The sequence below is a fragment of the Mandrillus leucophaeus genome, unplaced genomic scaffold (assembly GCF_000951045.1).
Source record: "Mandrillus leucophaeus isolate KB7577 unplaced genomic scaffold, Mleu.le_1.0 Scaffold117, whole genome shotgun sequence".
Classification (NCBI taxonomy): domain Eukaryota; kingdom Metazoa; phylum Chordata; class Mammalia; order Primates; family Cercopithecidae; genus Mandrillus; species Mandrillus leucophaeus.
In genome coordinates this window covers 3,880,284-3,902,693 of record NW_012099987.1, presented here as the reverse complement: position 1 = coordinate 3,902,693, position 22,410 = coordinate 3,880,284, and the positions used below count along the sequence as shown (strand labels likewise).

The window sequence follows — 22,410 nt, the reverse complement described above, 5'->3', positions numbered from 1 at the left end:
GGAAGAATTTGCCCTAAGGTGGGCTGGAAGGGGTGGGTAGTGGGTTGTGGGGAGTGATGCTCTCTTTGATCTGCAGGTGGTGGAGGTATTGATTCTTAGCCTCTGCCTTTCCCCCAAGGGATGCTCAATCTACTATATCCCCAGCCAGTTCCTACAACCCATACCCCGCTGGGCTGGGCTCAGAGCTCCTAGGTGGCACCCAGGCACTGAGGGGTGGATTGTTCGGGAATTTAGCCCCTTCCATTATTAACAGAATGCCCCCTCCACTTCCAGCCACCCCCAATACACATACCATTTTTTAAAATTAATCTTGCAAACATAGGTTCAACACAAAACTCCTAATGTGCACTCTGCTCCCAAAATAGATTGAAAACTTCTATAAAGAAATTCCAGCGTTGGGACTCTGGGGGCAACTGAGCCCTTCTGTGCGCTGTGTCACCTCCCCAAAGGTCAGGAAGAGCAGTCACAAAAGGACAGCTCTAACCCCAGAACTTCAGTTCATTAAGCAAAGCCTGGGGTTCCGGGCAAGGGGAGGAGAGAAGGAATCAGCTGAGGAGCCAGGAAACCTGGGTTCTGAGCCTGGTTCGGCCCCTCAGCAAGTTATTTTTTCTCTCTGAGCCTCCGTTTCCTCTTCTGTAAAACGGGGCATGGGCAAGGCCTGGCAGGGGCGGGGCTCGAACCTGCGGAAAGCGACGGCGGCTCCGGCCCCTCCCGGGGCGGGGCGGTCACGTGCGCGATCACGCGGTCCTACCCGGAAGCGCGCCCGGGCTCCTGCAGGCAGGGCGCTGTGCGCGCCGCGATCCGGTACGTGGGTCTCCGGGCAGTCCCCTCCCGGGGCGGCGATCCTTCCTCAGAGCCCCTCGCAACCCTCCCGGAAGTGGGGGAGGGCCCTAGGGGTCCCGGAGCGGGCCCACCCCTAGCCTCACCCACTGCGGGCGTGTGGTCGTGGGCCGGTCGCTTCCTCGCTCGGAGCCAAAGTTCCACAGCCGTGAAGAGGGGCGGATGTCACAAGTCAAGCCTCCTTCCCAGGATGGCCGTGAGGTTCAGGGGTGGGGAGAGGTGGGGATTTGGGGGTAAAACTGGACAGAAACTGGCGTGCTAGGCAAACGGGAGCCGCTGACTCGCTCTCTGCAGAGACGGGGACAGGGCCGGGCTCCGAAGGTGTGGGACCCCAGAAGGAGCTGCTGAAGGCGGGACCAAGGGCTACAGGGAGGTTTGCTGGAGTCCAGATGGTGAAAGTGCGCTCTGGGGGTCGCCCCAGCTTGGCCCTCCCCCCGCCATCTGGAGCACCCTTCGCCAGTGAGTCCCCTCCGAGTTCCCTTTCTAGGGCAAGATAGCAAGGTGAAGCCGAAGTCACAGCGTTTCACCGGCGAGGTTCTCTTCCCAGCAGCCTTTGGGAAGCATCCCCCTGTTCGGGAATGTGGCATTCGGGCCAATCATGTGGGTGATGGAGCCCGTCTCAGGGTTAGGTTGCTAAAGGCCCAACTCCTAACAGCGGTCTCTGTGGCGGGTAGTCACTTGCCTCTTACTCGCTCACAGTGCTTGACTTCCTAATTAAGTTTTCTGTTGTTCCTGCCTTCTATCCAAATATGAAAGATTCTGGAACCAGATTGGTTAATCCTGTTTTTTGAAGAAGGGAAGCTGGGGAAATAGGAATAATGATCCCCACACCTATATAAGAAAGCAGTTTGCTAAGGTTACTTTGCAGCTTGCCTGGTCACTCCCGTGATCTAACCCTGTAGGGAGGTAGAGTAGGGGATGTTGCTCTATTTCTCCGTGGGAGTTTGAGGCTCAAAGAGGTTTATGCGACTTGGCAAAGCCAAAACTAGAACCTGGTCCCAGATGCCTTTCCTGTTTGTTTCCTTCCACTCATCAAATCATCCCAGGATCCCCACTCCCTTCACTGGGACTGCATCCTCGCCGCCTGGGGTGTGCTATGCTGTCTCCGGTCAGTCACTCCTAGCGAGCTCCCTGGGGCTGCTTGGGGGGCTCTGAGTGACCCACAGAAGTGAGAGCGCTTCGTAGGAACAAAGGAGGAAGGAACAAAAGTGGGCACCTGCTCTGTACAAAGGGCTGTGCTGGCTGGGAAAGGGCTGTGCTGGCCGGGTTCCTATTCTCCATTATGGGAGGTGAGGGGCAGGATCCCGGATATGTTCTTAGCAGACTGCCTCAGGGCCTGGAGAGACCAGGGACCACGCAGCCCTTCTCCAGCTTGTCCTTTCCCAACGGGCAGCAGTCAGGACCAGGGCATCTGTCTGCCCTCATGTTCTCTCTGTTTTAAGCATTTGCAGGACCAGGGATGCCGTGCTGCTCTCCCATGAACCAGTCCCCAAGTCTCTGCTGCAGCCCTTTCTGAACCTCTGACTGTCTGGATGCTCCACTGTGCTCCTTGCCAAGGTAGATGATTTTGTCCCACCTGGGGAGGACAGGGAGGCAGGCAGCATCCACCCTGGGGCACTGGGAGGCAGACGGAATGAGGTAGACAGTGGACTGAGTGCTCCTGAGCTCTGCAGACCTGCTCATCCCCTCCCCAGCCCTGCATCCTGAGGCCACCCCCATCCTGATGCCTCATCTCTCCTTCACCCCTCGCATCCAGGTGGGTCATCACAGCCTGCTGAGTCTTTAAAGCTCCTCCCGGCCCCCACCAAGGGGTGAGCACTCATTACCCGACACCTGCACCTAGATGACCGCCTTCATGACCTCAACCTGCCCATCTCCAGCCAGCCGGGCACTTCTCTGCTCACAACCACAGCCTCCATTCCATAGCCCACTGCTCCCTAACCCATACACTCTGGTCAGCCTTGTCACATATACCTGGGAGTCCCAGAGAAGCCTGTTCAGGTCCACCTTCCTCTCCCAGCAACCTCCTCTTCACACCTGTTGCACTGTCAGTGTCTGCCTTGGCATTGAGTAATTTCTGTGGGAATAGCCTGCATTCCTCCTTCACTGTGCTGTTGTCTCCTGGCATTCGCCATAAACACCTTGGGACCAGTTGCACTGAGTTAGTTTGGGAGGAATTCAGTAAGGACCACTAAGCTGGACCTGGGGATGACAGAACACAAGACCTGGAGATGCTATGATCCTCCCAAAAAAACTGGAAATCCGCATGTGTGAGAGTTACAGCAGAGCTTCCTAATCATTGTTATGGCTTAGCACACATACCACATGATTATATCTGCATGACACCCTGAGGCACATAAGAGGATTTGAAACCACTGCCTGAGGCCTCTCAGCTGCAGCAAGCAGCCTGGAGCGCTGTCCTCACCAGCCTGGTCAGGCTGCCCCAAGAGTTAGAAGACAAGTGCTTGCCGCACCCAGAGGGCCACGGCACACAGTGTGGGAGCTGTATGAAAGATCTTCCAGTGGGTGAATAGTTAAGACGTTCCTTACACAATCAAGCACAGAGTGTGTGGTGTGTGTGTGGCAGGGGGTGGGGGAGGAGATTTGGGAGGGCTGAAGACACTGGTAGCTGTGGCCCTAGATGCTGCAGCCTACTAGGTACAGGGTCTTTAGGCAGCCTCTGTTCTCACCATGAGCAGGGAGAGCAGCATTTGAATGAAATTCTGTGGTGCTGAAATAAATTCAGGACCTTTGAGGCTCGTCTTCTGGAGCTGTTTTTTGTTTGTTTGTTTGTTTCTTCAGACAGAGTCTCTCTCTGTCCCCCAGGCTGGAGTGCGGTGGCACAATCTCGGCTCACTGCAACCTCTGCCTCCCAGGTTCAAGCAATTCTCCTGCCTCAGCCTCCCGAGTAGCTGGGATTACAGGCACTTGCCACCACGCCTGGCTAAGTTTTGTATTTTTAGTAGAGACGAGGTTTCACCATGTTGGCCAGGCTGGTCTCAAACTCCTGACTTCAGGTGATCCACCCGCCTCAGCCTCCCAAAGTGCTGGGATTACAGGCGTGAGCCACCGCACCTGGCCCTGGAACTGTTTTTATCTGAGGGAGAGATATCTCTGGACTGCGCAGAGATGGAGGTGCAGCAGCGCCCTCCAATCCACACTAGGCACTGTCTGCTGTGAGCATGGCCTCCCTGGGCATTCGGCTCCATGTCCAGGCCAAGACCTGGGTCCCTTCCTGTTCCAGTCTGGTTCCGGTAGGCCCTGTGGTGGGTCTGATGCTGTGCTGAGAGGGACTAGATACCACAGAGGAAAGAGCCCCAGCCTTGGCATCAAACAGATTTGGGTCTGGATTCCAGCTTTGCCACTTCAGGCTGTGCCTGTGTCCTGCTCTCTAAAATGGGAGTACCTAAAGAGTCCTACTTTGTCCAGTTGTGAGGGTGCAACAAAAATGGAAGGCCTTTGTGATGTCTGGTGTGCAGAAAGGGCTCACTGAATGTTTGCTGGGGTTGGGGTCCTCTTCGTTACTCAGGCTGTGCTCATGGATGTTGGGGCTAGGGGCTGACCTTGACCTTGCCTTTCCCTGGCAGATGAAGTGCGTCTTGGTGGCCACTGAGGGTGCAGAGGTCCTCTTCTACTGGACAGATGACGAGTTTGAAGAGAGTCTCCGGCTGAAGTTTGGGCAGTCAGAGAATGAGGAAGAAGAGGTGAGTGCAGGGTAGGCAGTCCCAGGAGGGGTGGATAGGAAGGAACCATACAAAACTACCAGCAGGCAGAGAGGCAGGAAAACCTGTGTTCACCCTGTCCTGGGCAGCATGAGCAGCGTGTTGTGTGGGGTCCAGCATCCTTCACAGCTAGACCCTCATCCTCAAGGTCTGCCTCTTGATGCTCTGAGCTCAATGACCCCACCCCTACACCCCACCAGGGCTCTCCGGGCTAAGTGAGGGCAAGAAGATGTCGAATTTGAATCACATAACAGAGGAACTTGGAGCCATCAGTTTCTGTACCCTAAAAAGTTGAACAAGGCTGGGCATGGTGGCTCACGCCTGTAATCACAACACTTTGGGAAGCCAAGGTGGGTCAATTGCTTGAGCTCAGGAGTTTGAAACCAGCCCGGGCAGCATGGCAAAACCCTGTCTCTACAAAAAAAAAAACCACAAAAATTAGCCAGGTGTGGTCCCAGCTACTTGGGAGGTTGAGGTGGGAGGATGACTTGAGTCCAGATGGTAGAGGTTGCAGTGAGCCAAGATTGTGCCTGTGCATTCCAACCTGGGCGACAGAGCAAAAAAAAAATGGAAAAGTTTAATGTAAGCTGAACACATTAATTTTTTAATAGCTGTATTAAAGTATGATTAACATACCATAAATTGCACATATTTAAAGTATACAACTTGATAAGCTTTGATATGTATGTATACCTATGATTCTATCACAATCAATAAAAGGAATATATCTACCACCTCAAACATTTGTAATCCTTTCTTTCCCATCCCCATCCCGTAGGAACTGCTGATCTGCTTTCTGTCACGATAGGTTAGTTTGTATTATATGGGCTTATATAAATGGAGCCATACAGTATGTGCTTGGATTTAGTTTGGTTTTGGTTTGACTGCTTTCACTCAGCATGATTATTTTGTGATTCATCTGTATTGTGGCATGTATCAATAGTTCATTCCTTTTCATTGAGCAGTAATCTATTGTATCAGGATGCCACCATTTGTTCATTCATTTACTTGTTGATGGACATCTGTGTTATTTTCAGTTTTTGACTATTACAAGTAAAGCAACTATGAACATGCACGTACAAGTCCATGTATACATGGATGCTTTCACGTCCAAGGACAGATACTTAGGGTAGAACGGCTAGATCATGTACGTGCATGTGCAACTTTTTAATAAACTGCCAAACTTTTCCAAAGTGGTTGTATAAGTTTTGATTCCAGCTGTAGTGTTTCAGAGTTCAGTTCCTCCATATCCTCACCAACACTATGGTCCGTCTTTTTAATTGTAGCCATTCTAATAGATGTCCACTAGAATCTCACTGTGTTTTAAATTTCATTTCCTTAATGACTAATGATTTTGAGCATCTTTTCATGTGCTTATTTGCCATATCTTTTGCCCAGTTTTTATTTGAGTTGATTGTTTCTTCTTACTATTCTTACTGAGTTTTGAGAGCTTGTGATATATTTTGGATGAAGTCCTTTATCAGATATATGTTTTGCAAATACTTTCTTCCAGTTTGTGGCTTGTGTTTATATTCTCAATGGTATCTTTCAAAGAGCAGAAGTATTAGAACTCGAGTTTGTCCATTTTGCATTTATGGATTATGCTTTTAGTGTTACATCTAAGAAATCTTCGCCCAACTCACAAAGAGTTTTCTCTACATATTCTTTTGAAAGTTTTATAGTTTTAGGTTTTATATCAGGTCTGATGATCTACTTTGAATTTTTGTGTGTGGTGCGAGCTATGGATTGAAGTTAATTTTTTTTTTTTTTTTTGCATGTGGACATCCAGTTTAACACTTTAACGTTACAACTCAGAAATACTTGTCATTTTCACTTACATAATTTCTACTGTATATTTTAAAGGAGTAATTTATTTTGAAAATGTTTTTCCGATTAATTTTGGGTTAAAAATGTTTTTTACTGGGGATGCAGTGGAAGGTGTTCTTACGTTTCTGCAGCAGCATGGACTGGTTGCCTATCTTGCCCTTTCTGCTCTAAGGGGTCTCATCATCCAGCCAATGAGTGAGCCAACTCCACTTCAGGGGGTCCATTTACCATCAGTGTCACCCATGTTCTCATCACAGTCTTTACGCAAACACAAGATATCAGAGATCATAGACATTCAAGTGGTTTTATTTAAGCTAACTGTTAGACTTTATTTTTTAGCAGTCAATACATACAATATTTAAATTAAGACTTTTTAAGTATTTCAGTTTTTAAACTATTGTTACAACTATGTCAGCTTAAGAAGCAAACTATTTGGTGGCCTTTCTCTTCCTCTTTATTGAAAACCTGGCAAAGGAATGAACTCCTGAATTTTCAGTTCCTAAAAATGAGTAGTGTAAAGGAAAGATGGTCTTTAAAGTTTTTTTTTGTTGTTGTTGTTAATGTGCAACACATTCTTTTCTTGTCATATAAATAACATGAGTTAATTGTAGGAAATTTGGAAATACAAAGAGATAGTTTTTAAATGACCTGTAATTCCACTACCCAGAGCTATTAGCTTTTTAATATACTTTCTTTGGGTCTTTATTTTTTCTATATAATTGGGATTATACCACATTTACAGTTTTACTGCCTGTTTTTTTTTTCACTTGCCATTATATCAAGATATTTCTTCTCTTTTCTTAAATAGTCTCAGAAGCATAATTCTTAATGGAAACATTATACTCCAGTACATGAATCAGTGTATCATCCTTTATTTAACCATTTTCCTCATATGGACATATATATTGCTCCTAATTTGCTGTATCACTCTTGCTTTAAGGAACATTTGTGCTTAAATTTTATCTCATGTCAGATTATTTCCTTAGGATAAATTCCTAAAAATAAAAATATTGAGTCAAAAGCCATTCAAAGATATTGTACTACTTTATAATTCCACCAAGTAATATATGAGTATGCTCCTTTATACTCTATATACACCAAACATTTTTATCTCCCCTATGTTAGTCCATTTTCATACCACTATAAAGAAATGCCCAAGACTGGGTACTTTGTAAGGGAAAGAAGTTTAATTGACTCACAGTTGAGCGTGGCTGTGGAGGCGTCAGGAAACTTACAATCATGTCAAAAGGCGAAGGGAAGCAAGACACCTTCTTCACAAGGCAGCAGGAAGGAGAAGTGCTGAGTGAAGGGGAAAGAGCCTCTTATAAAACCATTAGATCTCATGAGAACTCAGTATCACAAGAACAGCATGGGGGAACCTGCCCCCATGATTCATTTACCTCCACCTGGTTTCTCTGTTGACATATGAGGAGTATGGGAATTATGGGAATTGCAATTCAAGATGAGATTTGGATGGGGACACAAAGCCTAATCATATAATTCTGCCCAGGCCCCTCCCAAATCTCATGTCCCTTTCACATTTAAAAACCAATCATGCCTTCCCAACAGTTCCCCAAAGTCTTAATTCATTCCAGCATTAACCAAAAAGTCCAAGACCAAAGTCTCACCTGAGACAAGGCAAGTCCCTTCCACCTATGACCCTGTAAAATAAAAAACAAGTTACTTCCCAGACACAATGGGGGTATAGGCATTGGGTAAATGTTCCCATTCCAAATGGGAGAAATTGGACGAAACTAAGGGGCTACAGGCCCTTAGCAAGTCCGAAATTCAGTGGGGCAGTCAAATCTTAAAGCTTTGAAATGATCTCCTTTGACTCTACGTCTCACATCCAGGTCACACTGATACAAGAGGTGCTCCCAAGGCCTTGGGCAACTCTACCCCTGTGCTTTTGCAGGGTACAGTCCTCTTCCCGGCTGTTTTCACAGGCTGATGTTGAGTGTCTGCAGCTTTTCCAGGTGCATGGTGCAGGCTGTCAGTGTATCTACCATTCTGGGGGCTAAAGGATGGTGGCCCTATTCTCACAGCTCCACTATGCAGTGCCCCAATGGGGACTCTGTGTGGAGGCATCTGACCCCACAATTCCCTTACTCACCACTCTAGCAGAGGTTCTCCATGAGGGCTCTGCCCCTGCAGCAAACTTCTGCCTGGACATCCTGGCATTTCCATACATCCTCTGAAATCTAGGTGGAGGTTCCCTAACCTCAATTTTTGATTTATGTGCACCCGCAGGCCCAACACCACATGTAAGCCACCAAAGCTTGGGGCTTGCACTCTCTGAAACAACAGCCAGAGCTGTATGTTGGCACCTTTTAGTCATGGCTAGGATGCAGGGCACCATGCCCCCAGACTGCACAAAGCAGCAAGGCCCTGGGCCCAACCCCTGAAACAGTTTTTCCTTCCTAGGCCTCCAGGCCTGTGGCAAGTGGGGCTGCTGTGAAGACCTCTGACATGCCCTGGAGACATTTTTCCCATTGTCTTGGTGATTAACGTTTGGCTCTTCATTACTTTTGCAAATTTCTGCAGCCAAGGCTTGAATTTCTCCTCAGAAAATGGGCTTTTCTTTTCTATTGCATCATCAGGTTGCAAATTTTCCAAACTTTTATGTTCTGCTTCCCTTTTAAAGGTAAGTCCCAATCCAAACCATCTATTAGTGAATGCATAAAGCTGAGTGTTTTTAAGAGCACCCAAGTCACTTCCTGAATGCTTTGCTACTTAGAACTTTCTTCCACCAGATACCCTAAATCATGTCTCTCAAGTTCAAAGTTGCATAGATCTCTAGGGCAGGGGCAAAATGCTGCCAGCCTCTTTGCTAAAGCATTAACAAAAGTCACCTTTGTTCCAGTTCCAAATAAGTTCCTCATTGCCATCTGAGACCACCTTAGCCTGGACTTCATTGTCCATATCACTATCAGAATTTTGTTCAAAAGCATTCAACAAGTCTCTGGGAAGTTCCAAACTTTCCCACATCTTCCTGTTTTCTTCTGAGCCCTCCATACTGTTCCAACCTCTGCCTGTTATGCAGTTCCAAAGTCACTTTCACATTTTCAGGTAGCACCTCACACCTGCAGTACCAATTTACTGTGTCAGTCCATTTTCATACCACTATAAAGAACTGCCTGAGACTGGGTAATTTATAAAGAGGTTTAATTGACTCACAATTCAGAATGGCTGGGGAGAACTCGGGAAACTTACATTCATGGTGGAAGGCAAAGAGGAAACAAGGCACCTTCTTCCCAAGGCAGCAGGAAGAAGTGTCCAGCAAAGTGGGGAGGAGCCCCTTATAAAACCGTCGGATGTCATGAGAACGAGTTGAGAACAGCCTGGGGAAAACCACCTCATGATTCGGTTATCTCTACCTGGTCTTCCTTGACACGTGGGGATTATGGGGATTACAAGTCAAGATGAGATTTGGGGGGGACACAAAACCTGACCATGTCATCCCCTCACCAAAAAAAAGTTCTATTCCTGCTGAAAAAGCTACAGTCAAGACTTGCTTAATGATGGTGATACATTCTATTAATAACAAATTCATCATTAGGTGATTTCCTTGTCATGTGAACATCAGAGTGTGTACTTACACAAACCTAGATGGTGTAGCCAACTACACACCTAGGCTGTACAGTATGGCCTGTTGCTTCTAGGCTGCAAACCTGTACAGCATGTGACTGTACTGAATACTGCAGACAGTCGTAACACAGTGGTAAATGTTTGTGTATCTGAATGAACATAGAGAAGGTATAGCAAAAATCTTTGTGTAATCTTACGGGGCCACTATCATGCGTGGTCTGTTGCTGACCAAAACATTGCTCTTCAGTACGTGACTATACTGCTTTTAAGATGAGTTTCTATCAAAATCTAGATTCGTAAGTGACTTCTGTATTAATAAAATTTGTTCAAGAAAATCGTGGTATATGAATAATTCAGCAAATATTTGAATTCTTGCCTGTTTATTGAATTCTTGCCTGTTTATTGAATTCTTGCCTATCTGTGGGGGTATTCATTAACCAAATATTAATTGAGAACCTATCATGTGCCAGTCTCTTGGGGTAAAGCAGTGAACATAGCAACATGATCCCTGCTTTCATGGAACTTAGAGTCTAAAGAAGGATGTTGTACAGTGAACCAGATGGCAAATAAGTACCATGAGTTCAGGTGGTGACAAATAGTCTGGAGAAGTTAAATGGGGTATGGGATGGGAGTGACAGAGGCAGGGGTTGGTGGCCTGAGGTGGCCAGAAAAAGAAACAATCTGAGCTGGAGCCAGAACGATGAATAGGAGCCACTGTGAAAGCTTGACAGACAGACTGTGGGAGCTGGGCACAGTCCTTGGTTCCTGAATGTTGGCAGGAAAACTTACTCCATAGTGCTGTGTCCCGCTTGTACTTCAATGCTGCACCTTCCCGCTGGCCAGTTGCCCGTCTTTTCAAGGCAAGGTCTTACTCAGCTCCTTGTAGATTTCCCTAGCTCCAAGTTAGTACTGTGCCTCCTTCATATTTCATTCACGTCTCCTGAAATCCTCTTGGGAAATCTGCTGTTTTCTTCCTTTCTTTTTTTTCCACTATGGAGAATTTGATTTGTAACTGTTCCACTGGCTTTATCCCATTTTATTCACACATTTGCAACAAACTTATCCAGTTCCTTTTTGTTCTTATTTGTTTTGTTCCTTGTTTCGGCGAGCGGAGAGAATGGATGGAGGAAGAACTTATCAAAGTCAATGCAGGCTTGTTATGGAAAATAGGGAAAGTATAGAAATATACTTAAAAATAGAGGGAAAAAAATCACTCCTAATTCCTCTATCCAGAAGTAACTTTAATAAAATGGCTTTCTCAGTATTTTATCAATACTTCGTTTTTTCTATGCATTCACATTCTTGTTTTATTTTTAACTACAACATTGTGTCAGAGGAATTTTCCCTGTCATTGAAACACTCATATATATATATATGTGTGTGTGTGTGTGTGTGTGTGTGTCTGTGTGTGTGTGTGTATTTTACTTTAAGTTCTAGGGTATATGTGCACAAAGTGTAGGTTTGTTACATATGTATACATGTGCTATGTTGCTGTGCTACACCCATTGACTCATCATTTACATTAGGTGTATCTCCTAATGCTATCCCTCCCCCCACCCCACAACAGGCCCCGGTGTGTGATGTTCCCCTTCCTGTGTCCAAGTGTTCTCATTGTTCAGTTCCCACCTATGAGTGAGAACATGTGGGAAACGCTCTAATATTTTAAGTGGCTATAGACTTTTCCATAATTTTGATGTACTGCTATTTATTTAACTATTTCCCTGATCCTGGATGTTTATATTTTTTTCCAGTTGTTTGCTAGTATAAATTATGCAGTAGTGAACATCTTTGTGCATGTGTCTTTGTCTAATCTCTGATCATTTTCGTTAGGACAAATTTTCCAAAGTAAACTTATTGCAAAAAACAGCATAGACTTTGGTACATGCTGCAAACTTCCTTCCAGCTCCCCGTTCAGTGCTCCCCACATTCCACTATTGTAATGAGGCCCAATTCCTTAATGTTTCTTTCCAGATTCAGAGCCTAAACAGCACCATTACCCAGCTGGCCCTCCCCATTCTTCCTAACCACTACCCAAAGTGTTGGGGGCAGTCTCTTTTTGCCCCCCTCCCTACCAGGACAGTGATACCCTCCCAGGAGGGTCTAACACTATGGAACCCTTGATATCAAGGCCTTGTCTTGTCCTTTCCTTTGTTCTTGTTGTCTGACCCACTCTAAGCAGTGATATTTTCCCCCATTTTTGCAGCTCCCTGCCCTGGAGGACCAGCTCAGCACCCTCCTAGCCCCGGTCATCATCTCCTCCATGACGATGCTGGAGAAGCTCTCAGACACCTACACCTGCTTCTCCACAGAAAACGGCAACTCCCTGTATGTCCTTCACCTGGTGAGTCTGTAGCTCTGGGGCCCATGTTCCTCTTCCCTCCGCTCGATGGGGAGTCCACAGGCCTCTCTTATCTGGAGCTTTAGACTCCTTTAGAAGGCAGAAACGGTATCTTATCAAACCCCCCTGGCACCCGAGCCTTCCCTGGCTTGTCCGCAGAGACTAGGGCAGGTGAAGGGAGTGCCTGGGGGCTGGCTGACACTGGCCTGCCTGTGCCTGCAGTTTGGAGAATGCCTGTTCATTGCCATCAATGGCGACCACACTGAGAGCGAGGGCGACCTGCGGCGGAAGCTATACGTGCTCAAGTACCTGTTCGAAGTGCACTTCGGGCTGGTGACTGTGGACGGTCAGCTTATCCGAAAGGAGTGAGTCCTCAAAGCTGGTCCCCTCTGTCCTTTGCCGAGCACCCTCGCTGGACCAGGCAATGTGTGCCCAGCCCCTGTGAAGCTGCCATTTTTCACACACTGCCCCCAGCTGGGTCCCTAGTTCAGACAAACAGAGCTCAAATGAACCTTGGAGATCATCTGGTCCGACCCTCTGACTTTGTATCTGGTGAAACAGAGCAGGGAATGGAACTCACTTGCCTGGGGTCATCCAGCTGGTGGTTGGCCACATCCAAACTGGAAATCTGAGCTCAAGACTCTCAGTCCAGTGCTCTTTCCGTTCTCCCAACATCGTCGCCCGGCATTACAAATCTGGTCTGAGCTAGTCCTCTCTGGCTTCTCAAGCTTCAGACTGCCTCTCCAGAAAAACACAAGCCCGTGCACTCTCATACAGTCTCGTGAAGGTTTTCTCAGGAGACAGACCCTAAAACCTGTCTCTGGGCCCACAGTAAAGAACTTGGGGAAAGGGAATGATGGTTCAAAGTATACACTGAGGTGGGAGGGACCCCAGAAAAGGCTTGTAGTTGAAATGTAGACCTAGAAAAGAGAAGTTCATGGTATCACCACCCCTTGATTCTCTAAGATGGATTGGGAAACTGCAGAGCATGAAACTCTGGGACTTTAGAGTTTTGTATCAATGTGAGCAACTACCCATATCGAGGCATTTCTCAAATGCACAAACATTGTTTCATGAGTCATTGTAGCCCAGATAGGTCATGGTTTCAGTGGCAAATACTACAGGTGGTGGATGCCTGTTACATGAACCACATTGGCTAGTGCAGACCTTGCCAGCATCCGAGATGGCTGCGACCCTGTGTAGGACCCTGATGATGGACCAGACCTTTCTGTGTTCAGTGGCCTCTGTGTGAGAAGCTTAAGCATCACCCTGGCTCTCTCTAGCTGGCTTTGTATGACATGTGTTTGTGTGACAGAGGTTGAGGAGTGAGGTGATTTGCTTAGCTGCCTGCCTTCTGGCTCCGTGCCTATCCCACCCCACTCCACAGCTAGAGCTCAGCCAGAAGCCTGGCTCCCTTTCCCAGCTGTGTGGGCAGGTCACGCGGGCTCACCAGGCTCTGATGCTGAGCTGGGACTGTGACGCTTCGATTGGGTGTTGGGGAGACCAGCTTTCTTGTGATCTCTCCCGTCCTCTCTGGCTCTGCCCCCAGGCTGCGGCCCCCAGACCTGGGGCAGCGTGTCCAGCTGTGGGAGCACTTCCAGAGCCTGCTGTGGACCTATAGCCGCCTGCGGGAGCAGGAGCAGTGCTTCGCCGTGGAGGTGACTACTGGGCGTGGGAGTCCTTAGGACTTGGAGCTGTCAGGTCAGAGGGGGCATCCAGCTTTAAGACCATGTTTTAACCCTAATGAGTGAAGGCACAAGCAGCCCCTGAAACTCATGTATTCAGAGAAAGTTGTTCTTTGTGGCCATATGGAGGGTTGTGTACTCTGATGGGCTTTCCCATGGTAAAACAGCTCGATCCTGAATAATACAGACTTTTAATGTAATTTTTGGGTTCACTGTAAATTACAGAAATCTTTGAAGACAGTTCCTTCAACCCTTCCCTCCTCCTCCTACAAAATTATATTGAGCTGGAACTGGAGGGGAAAGCAGTGGAGAAAAACACAGCACTAAAGGCAAGATTGCCCTGAGTGCAAATGATATCAGCACTACAGCCAGTAAACAGCCTTGGGCCAGCAGCAGCGTAGCAGAGCTGAGCCTGCAACTCTAGGTTAAGCCCAGCCCCAAAAAGTTAAAGTGGCTACTGGTGCTTTTATAAAGCCTAGTAAATAAAAAACTGAAAAATTAAAAATAAAAACTAAAGTGGCTGCTGGTCAGTAGCACTCCTTGGCTTCCTAAAGAGGTAAACCAAATTCTTTTGCAGGCAGTGGTTTTCATACTCCAGCGTGTGTCAGAATCCTCTGCAGGGCTTGTCAAATACAGGTTACTGGGCCTCACTTTCAGCATTTCTCATTTAGCAAGTCTGGGATGGGGGCTCTGGAACTTGCATTTCTTTTTCTTTTTTTTTTTTTGAGATGGAGTCTGATCTGTTGCCCAGGGTAGAGTGCAGTGGAGCGATCTTGGCTCACTGTGACCTCCGCCTCCCAGGTTCAAGCGATTCTCCTGCCTTAGCCTCCTGAGTAGCTGGGATTACAGGCACGTGCCACCACACCTGGCTAATTTTTGTGTTTTTAGTAGAGATGGGGTTTCACTATGTTGGTCAGGCTGGTCTGGAACTCCTGACCTCATGATCTGCCCACTTCGGCCTCCCAAAGTGCTGGGATTACAGGTGTGAGCCACCATGCCTGGCCCTAGAACTTGCATTTCTAAAAAATTCCCAGGTGCTGTTTGTTTATTGTGCTGGTCCAGGAACCACACTTTGAAAACCACTGCTAAAGCAGGAAAGGTACCAATCAAACAAATGTGAACTCACAACTGAAGAAAATCAGATATAGAAGAAAATAAGCCACCATGAGGGAGAGTCAGGAAAATCAATTACCAGCAGATTTATATCCCAAGGCACTTGATGCATTGAAACTATTAAGTATAGAATATAAAATAACTATGAAATGTTTAAAGATATGAAGTGTAGAATCACAAAATGAGATAAAAAGAAACTCTAAATTGGCCAGACAAATTTGAAAAAGAACCCATACAAATATTTTAGAAATAAAAATGTAGTTGTTAAAATGAAAAACTCAAGGGATGTGTTAAATAGCAGATGAGACATAGCTAGAGGGAGAATTAATGAGCTGGAAAATAGATCTGAAGGAATTGATTCTCACACCCCCACTCATTCACTTTTCCAATAAACATATAGTACCTATTATATGCTAAGAAGTGTGCCAGGCCATGGGAATAAAGAGGTGAATAAAGACACATTCACTGCCCTTGAGGGGAAATCAGCCATGTGTATACTAAAAGATATAATAAAGAATCCTGGGTGCCATATTAGGTTTTTCATCAAAAGCCATGGTGGCACAAGAGATGGAATGGTTAACTCTTTCTGGGACATTAGGAAAGACTTCTTGTAGGAGGTTACCTAATGCCATTAGTATAAAATCCAAACTCCTTCCCAAGCCTACCAGGCCCTGTGTGATCTATCGCTGCCTATCTCGCTCCAGCTTCATCTCATGCCTCTCTTGTCCACACTTACTGAGTGCTAGTCACATGAAACTTCTTTAAGTTTCAGGAAAACTCTGTATTTAGATCTGTCCAGTATGATAGTCATTAGCTACATGTGGCTGTTGAACATTTGAAATACAGCTAGTGCAAATTGAGTTACGCTATGCATGTGAAATATATTCCAGATTTTGGTAACTTAGCACAAAAAAGAATGTAAAACATTCCATTAATAAGGCTTTTGTATCATGTGGTGATAGTATTTTGGATATATTGAGTAAAATGAAATATGTCATTAAAATTAATGTCAACTGTTTCTTTTTACTTTTTTAATGTGGTCACTGGAAAAATTTAAATTATGCATAGGGCCTACCTTTTATTTCTGTTGGACAGCACCATTCCAAACTCTCTCCCCTCCTCAGAGCCTCTGAATATGCCGTTTCCTTGACTTGCGGTGTTCTCTCTCTCCCTCTTTCTCTGGTGGGCCATCCGGTTGTTTAGATATTAGTTTAAAGGTGACCTAATTCAGGGACATTTCTTTGGACACCCTACCCAAGGAGGTCGCTGCTATTTCTCTCTAGCCCAGTGCTGTGTATTTTGTACTTGGTGCTTATTTACAAATGGCACTTAACTTTATTTCCTTGTATATTGCCTTGCCTCATCCACTAGAGTCTAGTGACCAGACGGTAAGCCTCAGGAAGGCTGAGACCTGGTGGGTCTTAGTCCCCCTGTTTCCAAGTATCTGGTGCAGAGTCCAAGCTCAGTGTGGACAGTGAATGTCCCCACTAGCCCAGGGCCTGGAGTGGGGCAAGGTGGTTGGTGATACGGCTTTCTCTCCCTGCCTGCCCTGGCCAGGCCCTGGAGCGGCTGATTCACCCCCAGCTCTGTGAGCTGTGCATAGAGGCACTGGAGCGGCACGTCATCCAGGCTGTCAACACCAGCCCAGAGCGGGGCGGCGAGGAGGCCCTGCATGCCTTCCTGCTCGTGCATTCCAAGCTGCTGGCATTCTACTCTAGGTGAGCTCAAGGTCTGGCGTGTGGTGGCTAAAGTCTTCCTGGCCTCCCCACTCCCTTTATTCCCTCTGCCTGAAAAGCACCACCTGCCCAGCCAAGAATCACCTCCTCCATGAAGCCTGAAACCTTCGCAGATTTGATTCTTTAACCCTTTTCAGCTCACTCATTTCTCTGTGTCATTCCTTCCTGGAAAACTGTCTTATAGTCTCAACCTAGAACTTCCTTTTATGTTGTTCTTAGTCCCTGGTGCTTTCCCACTGCTAAATCATTTTCTTTTCTTTGTTCTATACAACCAAGTTTTACTTTAAAATTTGATGAGTTAATTAATTGTGTTTGTGCCTTGCCCGTCTCCAGAAAGGATTAAGCACATTGCTCCTTGAGGGCAGGGGCCAGGCTCCACGCTCCTTTAACCCGCCTGCCCCGTCTCCTGCTGGGCACGTGCTGATGGGTGGCTGTGCTCCTATGTCTGCAGCCACAGTGCCAGCTCCCTGCGCCCGGCCGACCTGCTCGTCCTCATCCTCCTGGTTCAGGACCTCTACCCCAGTGAGAGTACAGTGGAGGATGACACTCAGGTCTCAGGGCAGCTCTCTGGGCAGAGGGAGGCCTTGGGGAGGTGGTTCAGAAAACCTGCCTGGAGAGTGGTGGGGGGCTCCCCCTGGGGACTCCATGTTATCTAAGTCGCAATTCTGGGTGTGTAGTTGGGCGTGACTTCTTTCCCACTGCTTTCAGATGTAAGGGGAATTCTGGAGTGCACATGGTCCAGTGGGTTCAAAGTGCAGATTTTTCAAGTCAGCCATGGTTTGAAACCCAGCTTCACCACCTGGCTGTGTGAGCTGAGCTCATACTTGCACCCCCAGAGCCTCAATGCCCTTATCTGTGCAATGGGAATAACAAAGCATCTACGTCTCAGGAGTTTTTGGAGGGGACAAAAGGCACGGTTCCCACGGAACCCGGCACCGCCTGGGGCATAGTGAATGCTCAGTGAGTGTTAGCCACCACCATCGCTGTTGACCTCATCACCAGGGGAAGTGGTGGGTTGGATACCAGTGTGTTGGAATTTCTGGAATTTTCACAGAACAGACCGCCTAGAATCAAATCCCTGGGAAGTCTGAGGACCGCACACCCAGGACAGCACCTGGAACGGGTGGAGGGGTGGGGGCTTCTCTGTGAAGCGCTGGGAGGCAGAAGGGGTGGAGGGAGCCAGGTCAGATAGGAGCTAACCAGCCTCTCCCCTGCCCTGCACAGCCTTCCCCACGGAGGGCCCGGAGCAGCCAGAACATCCCCGTGCAGCAGGCGTGGAGCCCTCACTCCACAGGCCCAACCAGGGGGAGCTCTGCAGAGACGGTGTGTGCTGTGCACTTTGTGGAGTCAGGGGCAGGAGGGCATTGGCCTCTGCAGGCGACCAGGCCTTTCCTGCCCCTCCCGGGAGAGCAGGGACAGGGTTGAGCCAGCTGGGAGAGCCTCTCAACCTGAGCCACCTTCTCCATTCCAGGAGACAGACAGCTTCTCCCTCCCTGAGGAGTACTTCACACCAGCTCCTTCCCCTGGTGATCAGAGCTCAGGTGAGGCCTGGAGGAAAGCAGGAGGAAACAATAGCTAGCTGCCTGCGGCAGTAGCAATCAGCAGCCCAGGACGTTTGTCTTAGGCTTCAGTGGACCCCGTGTCTCCTCAGACATGAGTGCAGGTATCCGTGTTCCTAGAACACAGGGCGCTGTCTGCGGCTCCCCGTCTTCCCTGCCAGCTCCAGCCTGAACTCAAGGACTGTTAAGACCACGCCACTGATCCCTAATGCTGTTGATGACAAGTTGATTGTCATCGTTTAAAACTTTTGCACATGCATTCTCAGACTCATCTTTCTTTTTTGTAATTAAAAATTAAGTTAAATTAAGTAATAATCACCTCATTTCAATACATTCTAAAATATAAATATTCAGCCTCTGTAGTTTATACTTTACCTGTTTCTCCAAAGTATGTGGGTAAACAATTAAAAAAAACTATAAATATTCAAAATGGGTCAGGTGTGGTGGCTCACGCCTGTAATCCCAGCACTTTGGGAGGCCAAGGCGGGTAGATCACTTGAGGTCAGGAGTTCGAGACCAGCCTGGCCCACATGGCGAAACCCCGTGTCTACTAAAAGTACAAAAATTAGCCAGGCACGGTGACAGGTGCCTGTAATCCCAGCTATTCAGGAGGCTGAGGCAGGAGAATCACTTGAACCCGGGAGGTGGAGATTGCGGTGAGCCGAGATCATGCCACTGCACTCCAGCCTGGGCGACAGAGCAAGACTCTGTCTCAAAAAAAAAAAACAAAAACAAAACTACAAATATTCAAAATGTTACAAAAAAAATAGACAACCTTGCTTAGAGAAGTAGATAAACCAAAATCCAGATTGTTGTGGTCACTATGAATGAGCATTACATTTATTTCTGAAGTTCTTAGGTAAAAAAAAAGGATCCTGTGGTCCATCCACATCATCTGATGGAAGAAAGAAGGCCAGGGTTTCAGGAGGAGAAACTTGTTGGGGACTAGGATTTGAAAGGAATTTATTATGTGGCTTCTTTTAACCAGTGGCTCCCAACCCTGGTACATTGGAATCACCGGGCAGCTTCAACCAGCCCAATTAAGTTACAGTCTGTGGGCCTGGGACCCAGGTGTGAATACCTCTAGGAAATTTTCCCAGGTGAGTCCAATGTGCCTCAGGTGCAAACCACTACTGTGCACAGATTTAGGTTACAGCATGCTTTGCCCCCTGGCTGCATATTGAACTCACCTTTGGATCTTTAACAATCATTCAAGCTGAGCCTATACCCAGAGATGCTGACTCCGTTGACCTGGGTGTCAGGATTTTGTAAAGGTTCCCAAATGATTGTCATGTGTAGCCAAGGTTGACAACTACTGGGTTAGATGCTCTTAACTTTAGGTCCTTGGACTGGCTAGAAGCCTAGGACCCCCTGAGACTGTGTGCAAACTCGTCTATGCCTGTGCAGTTCCTGGGGTGAGGGTTCCTAACTATCTTCAGATTCCCTGAGCTCTCGATGAGCCTGAGACCTGTTGAGAAGCAGTGTTTCTGGGTAATCTCCGAAGTTCCTCTTCGTCATTCATAACCGTCCTCCTCCCAGTCCCTCTCTCTCGACAGTGGTTTTTTATGCCTCAGAACTGTAAAAAATAATGTTGTTCTACCGTGCACAGAACTCACAACTTACAAATGGCTTGGGTTGCACTCATCCATTTGTAAATCAGGTGTTTAAGACTAGGAACACACTTCCCCCAGAGGAACATGATTATAAATGAGGGTTGTTTGCAATGAAATATAAGAGGTAACAGTATTATTACAGACACTTAATATTTCAGATATGTGGTGGGTTCAGTAGGTTTTTGTGCGCTATATTCGGAAGGAAATCCACCTCAATTCCCAGTACACAGTAGGCGCTCAGTAAGAGCTTGCTGGTTGACTAATGAGTGCGTAAAGGTGGACTGCGTGTGCTGACTCCTGAGGGGCGGGTTGAGGTCTGAAGGAATACAGGGAACAGAACAAGGAGGGGATTAGGGAGCAAGGGAGGGTCAGCTTCTCTGCCAGGCCCGGGCTGCCTCAGCCCTGGTACTGCAGAGTTCACCTTGTGCCTGCCAACTTAGGATGAAGGGGTGTTGCCCAGTCACATTACCACCCCTACGTGGAGCTGGCAGCCAAGGGCGGAGGTTGTGGGGGACACCTGGGCCCCCTATCCCGTGCTGTTGAGCCGTTGCTTACATCTCATGATACTTACATTGTTATGTTATTACCTGTGGCCTGCAGGTAGCACCATCTGGCTGGAGGGGGGCACCCCACCCATGGAAGCCCTTCAGGTGAGTTTCTCCGGTGTCTGCCTGGGCGCCAGCTGATCTGAGATGCCGCAGTAAGTGTTGGGGGCTCTGAGGGTTCCGCCTCCAGGGTCACTCTACCCATGGCAGCCCTCCTCCGGCCCACCCCAGGGCTGGTCAGTACAGGTGCCTGTCCTGGTGCCAGAGCTCAGCGCAGAGGCAGGGTCCGGGGACAGGCTGTGAGGGCTGGTGAACTTGCCCCTCCCCTCCCCCAGGTGCTGTCCCTCAGCTCCACTGTTCTTGGGAGTGAAAGTCCAATAGAATGTTTGATTTTTTTTTAAGTGAGCCTGTATATTTATTGTAGAAAGATTGGGAAATACAAAAGTAAACTATAAAAAAGGGAATGAAAATTACTCTGAATTCTGTCCTCAAAATGAGATTAACATCTTTGGGTATTTCTTTCTAGTTTTTTTTCCTGTGACTTTACACACACACGCACACACACACGCGCGCGCACGCACACACACACTACATATGTACACGTGTGTATTTTTAAAATCAGATTTGGATGCTAACATGCTTCATTATACTTTTGTATTTAAAATTCTTCCGTTTCCTAAGCAGTCTCACAGTGTGGTTTGTAATGATTGGGAGTCCATCACATGCATATGTTATTTATCTAACAAATGCCCAGGACAATCGCATCATTGTGTCCAGTGTTTGCTGTTATACGTAATACTAAAGAGGAATTTTTGTAGCATCTCTCGTGATTTCCTTAATTCTATAATTTTTAGAACTAAAGGCTTTCTTACTCAGATCCGTCTGTAAGGCTGGAGCCTTGCTCATTTGGTCACTTTATGCCTCAGTTTCCCCAATTTGAGTGGCTGTTGGGATGTTCTGAGGATGATTGAAATGATACAATGTTGAACGTTAGTACCTCCGTCTGTTGAAAATGCGCACTCCCCATCCACGAGTGTGTTTCCCTGCCTTCTCGGTCCTCTCTGTGCCACCACCCAGCCCCTCTGCCCCTGCCCACTGCCCTGCTTGGCATCCGGGCCAGACTCTGGGCAGAAAGGCCCAGAAGCAGCTGAGAGGGGCAACAGCGGAACTGGAGCTGCGAGGACAGGTTCAGCAGAGTGCAGGGATTTAAAAACCGGAGCTTCTTAGAGCTAAAAATGTTTATTTCTTATGGTTCACAGATAGGGCAGCAATGGGTGGGTCCGACTTAGGGATCCCACCTCTCACTGCAACTCTTCTTCCTCTGTAGATAGCGGAGGACACTCTCCAAACGCTGGTTCCCCACTGCCCTGCGCCTTCCAGCCCCAGAAGGATCTTCCTGGATGCCAACGTGAAGGAAAGCTACTGCCCCCTAGTGCCCCACACCATGTACTGCCTGCCCCTGTGGCCAGGCATCAACCTGGTGCTCCTGACCAGGGTAGGACAGCCCCTCACCCTGCCCTGGTGACGCTTGGGGCTGGCACGGCTTCCCCAGGGGCAGCCCCGTTCACTCGCCTCTCGGCCCTTTCCCTCAGAGCCCCAGCGCGCCCCTGGCCCTGGTCCTGTCCCAGCTGATGGATGGCTTCGCCATGCTGGAGAAGAAGCTGAAGGAAGGGCCGGAGGCTGGAGCCTCCCTGCGCTCCCAGCCCCTTGTGGGAGACCTGCGCCAGAGGATGGACAAGTTTGTCAAGAATCGAGGGGCACAGGAGATTCAGGTGAGACCCAAGTTCCAGTCCTCCCCACCTGAGGAAGGGGCAGGGCTGGCAGCAGGGTCCGTGGGGTCCGCC

The 22,410-nt window shown here is 47.8% G+C and overlaps 1 protein-coding gene across 1 annotated transcript in view; it reads left to right on the top strand.

Annotated features, from left to right (window-relative positions):
- The first annotated feature begins 727 nt into the window (after positions 1-727).
- The window catches only part of HPS1 (Hermansky-Pudlak syndrome 1), a 30,445-nt gene continuing 8,762 nt past the window's right edge, over positions 728-22,410 (top strand). Inside the window, exons 1-13 of the mRNA XM_012000706.1 lie at positions 728-804; positions 2,283-2,397; positions 4,428-4,544; positions 12,181-12,318; positions 12,538-12,680; positions 13,865-13,973; positions 16,671-16,831; positions 17,301-17,400; positions 18,074-18,172; positions 18,321-18,390; positions 20,622-20,671; positions 21,894-22,061; positions 22,159-22,338. Coding sequence (XP_011856096.1) covers positions 4,428-4,544; positions 12,181-12,318; positions 12,538-12,680; positions 13,865-13,973; positions 16,671-16,831; positions 17,301-17,400; positions 18,074-18,172; positions 18,321-18,390; positions 20,622-20,671; positions 21,894-22,061; positions 22,159-22,338 — 1,335 coding nt within the window. The 5' untranslated portion in view covers positions 728-804; positions 2,283-2,397. The remainder of the gene's footprint in view (positions 805-2,282; positions 2,398-4,427; positions 4,545-12,180; positions 12,319-12,537; positions 12,681-13,864; positions 13,974-16,670; positions 16,832-17,300; positions 17,401-18,073; positions 18,173-18,320; positions 18,391-20,621; positions 20,672-21,893; positions 22,062-22,158; positions 22,339-22,410) is intronic.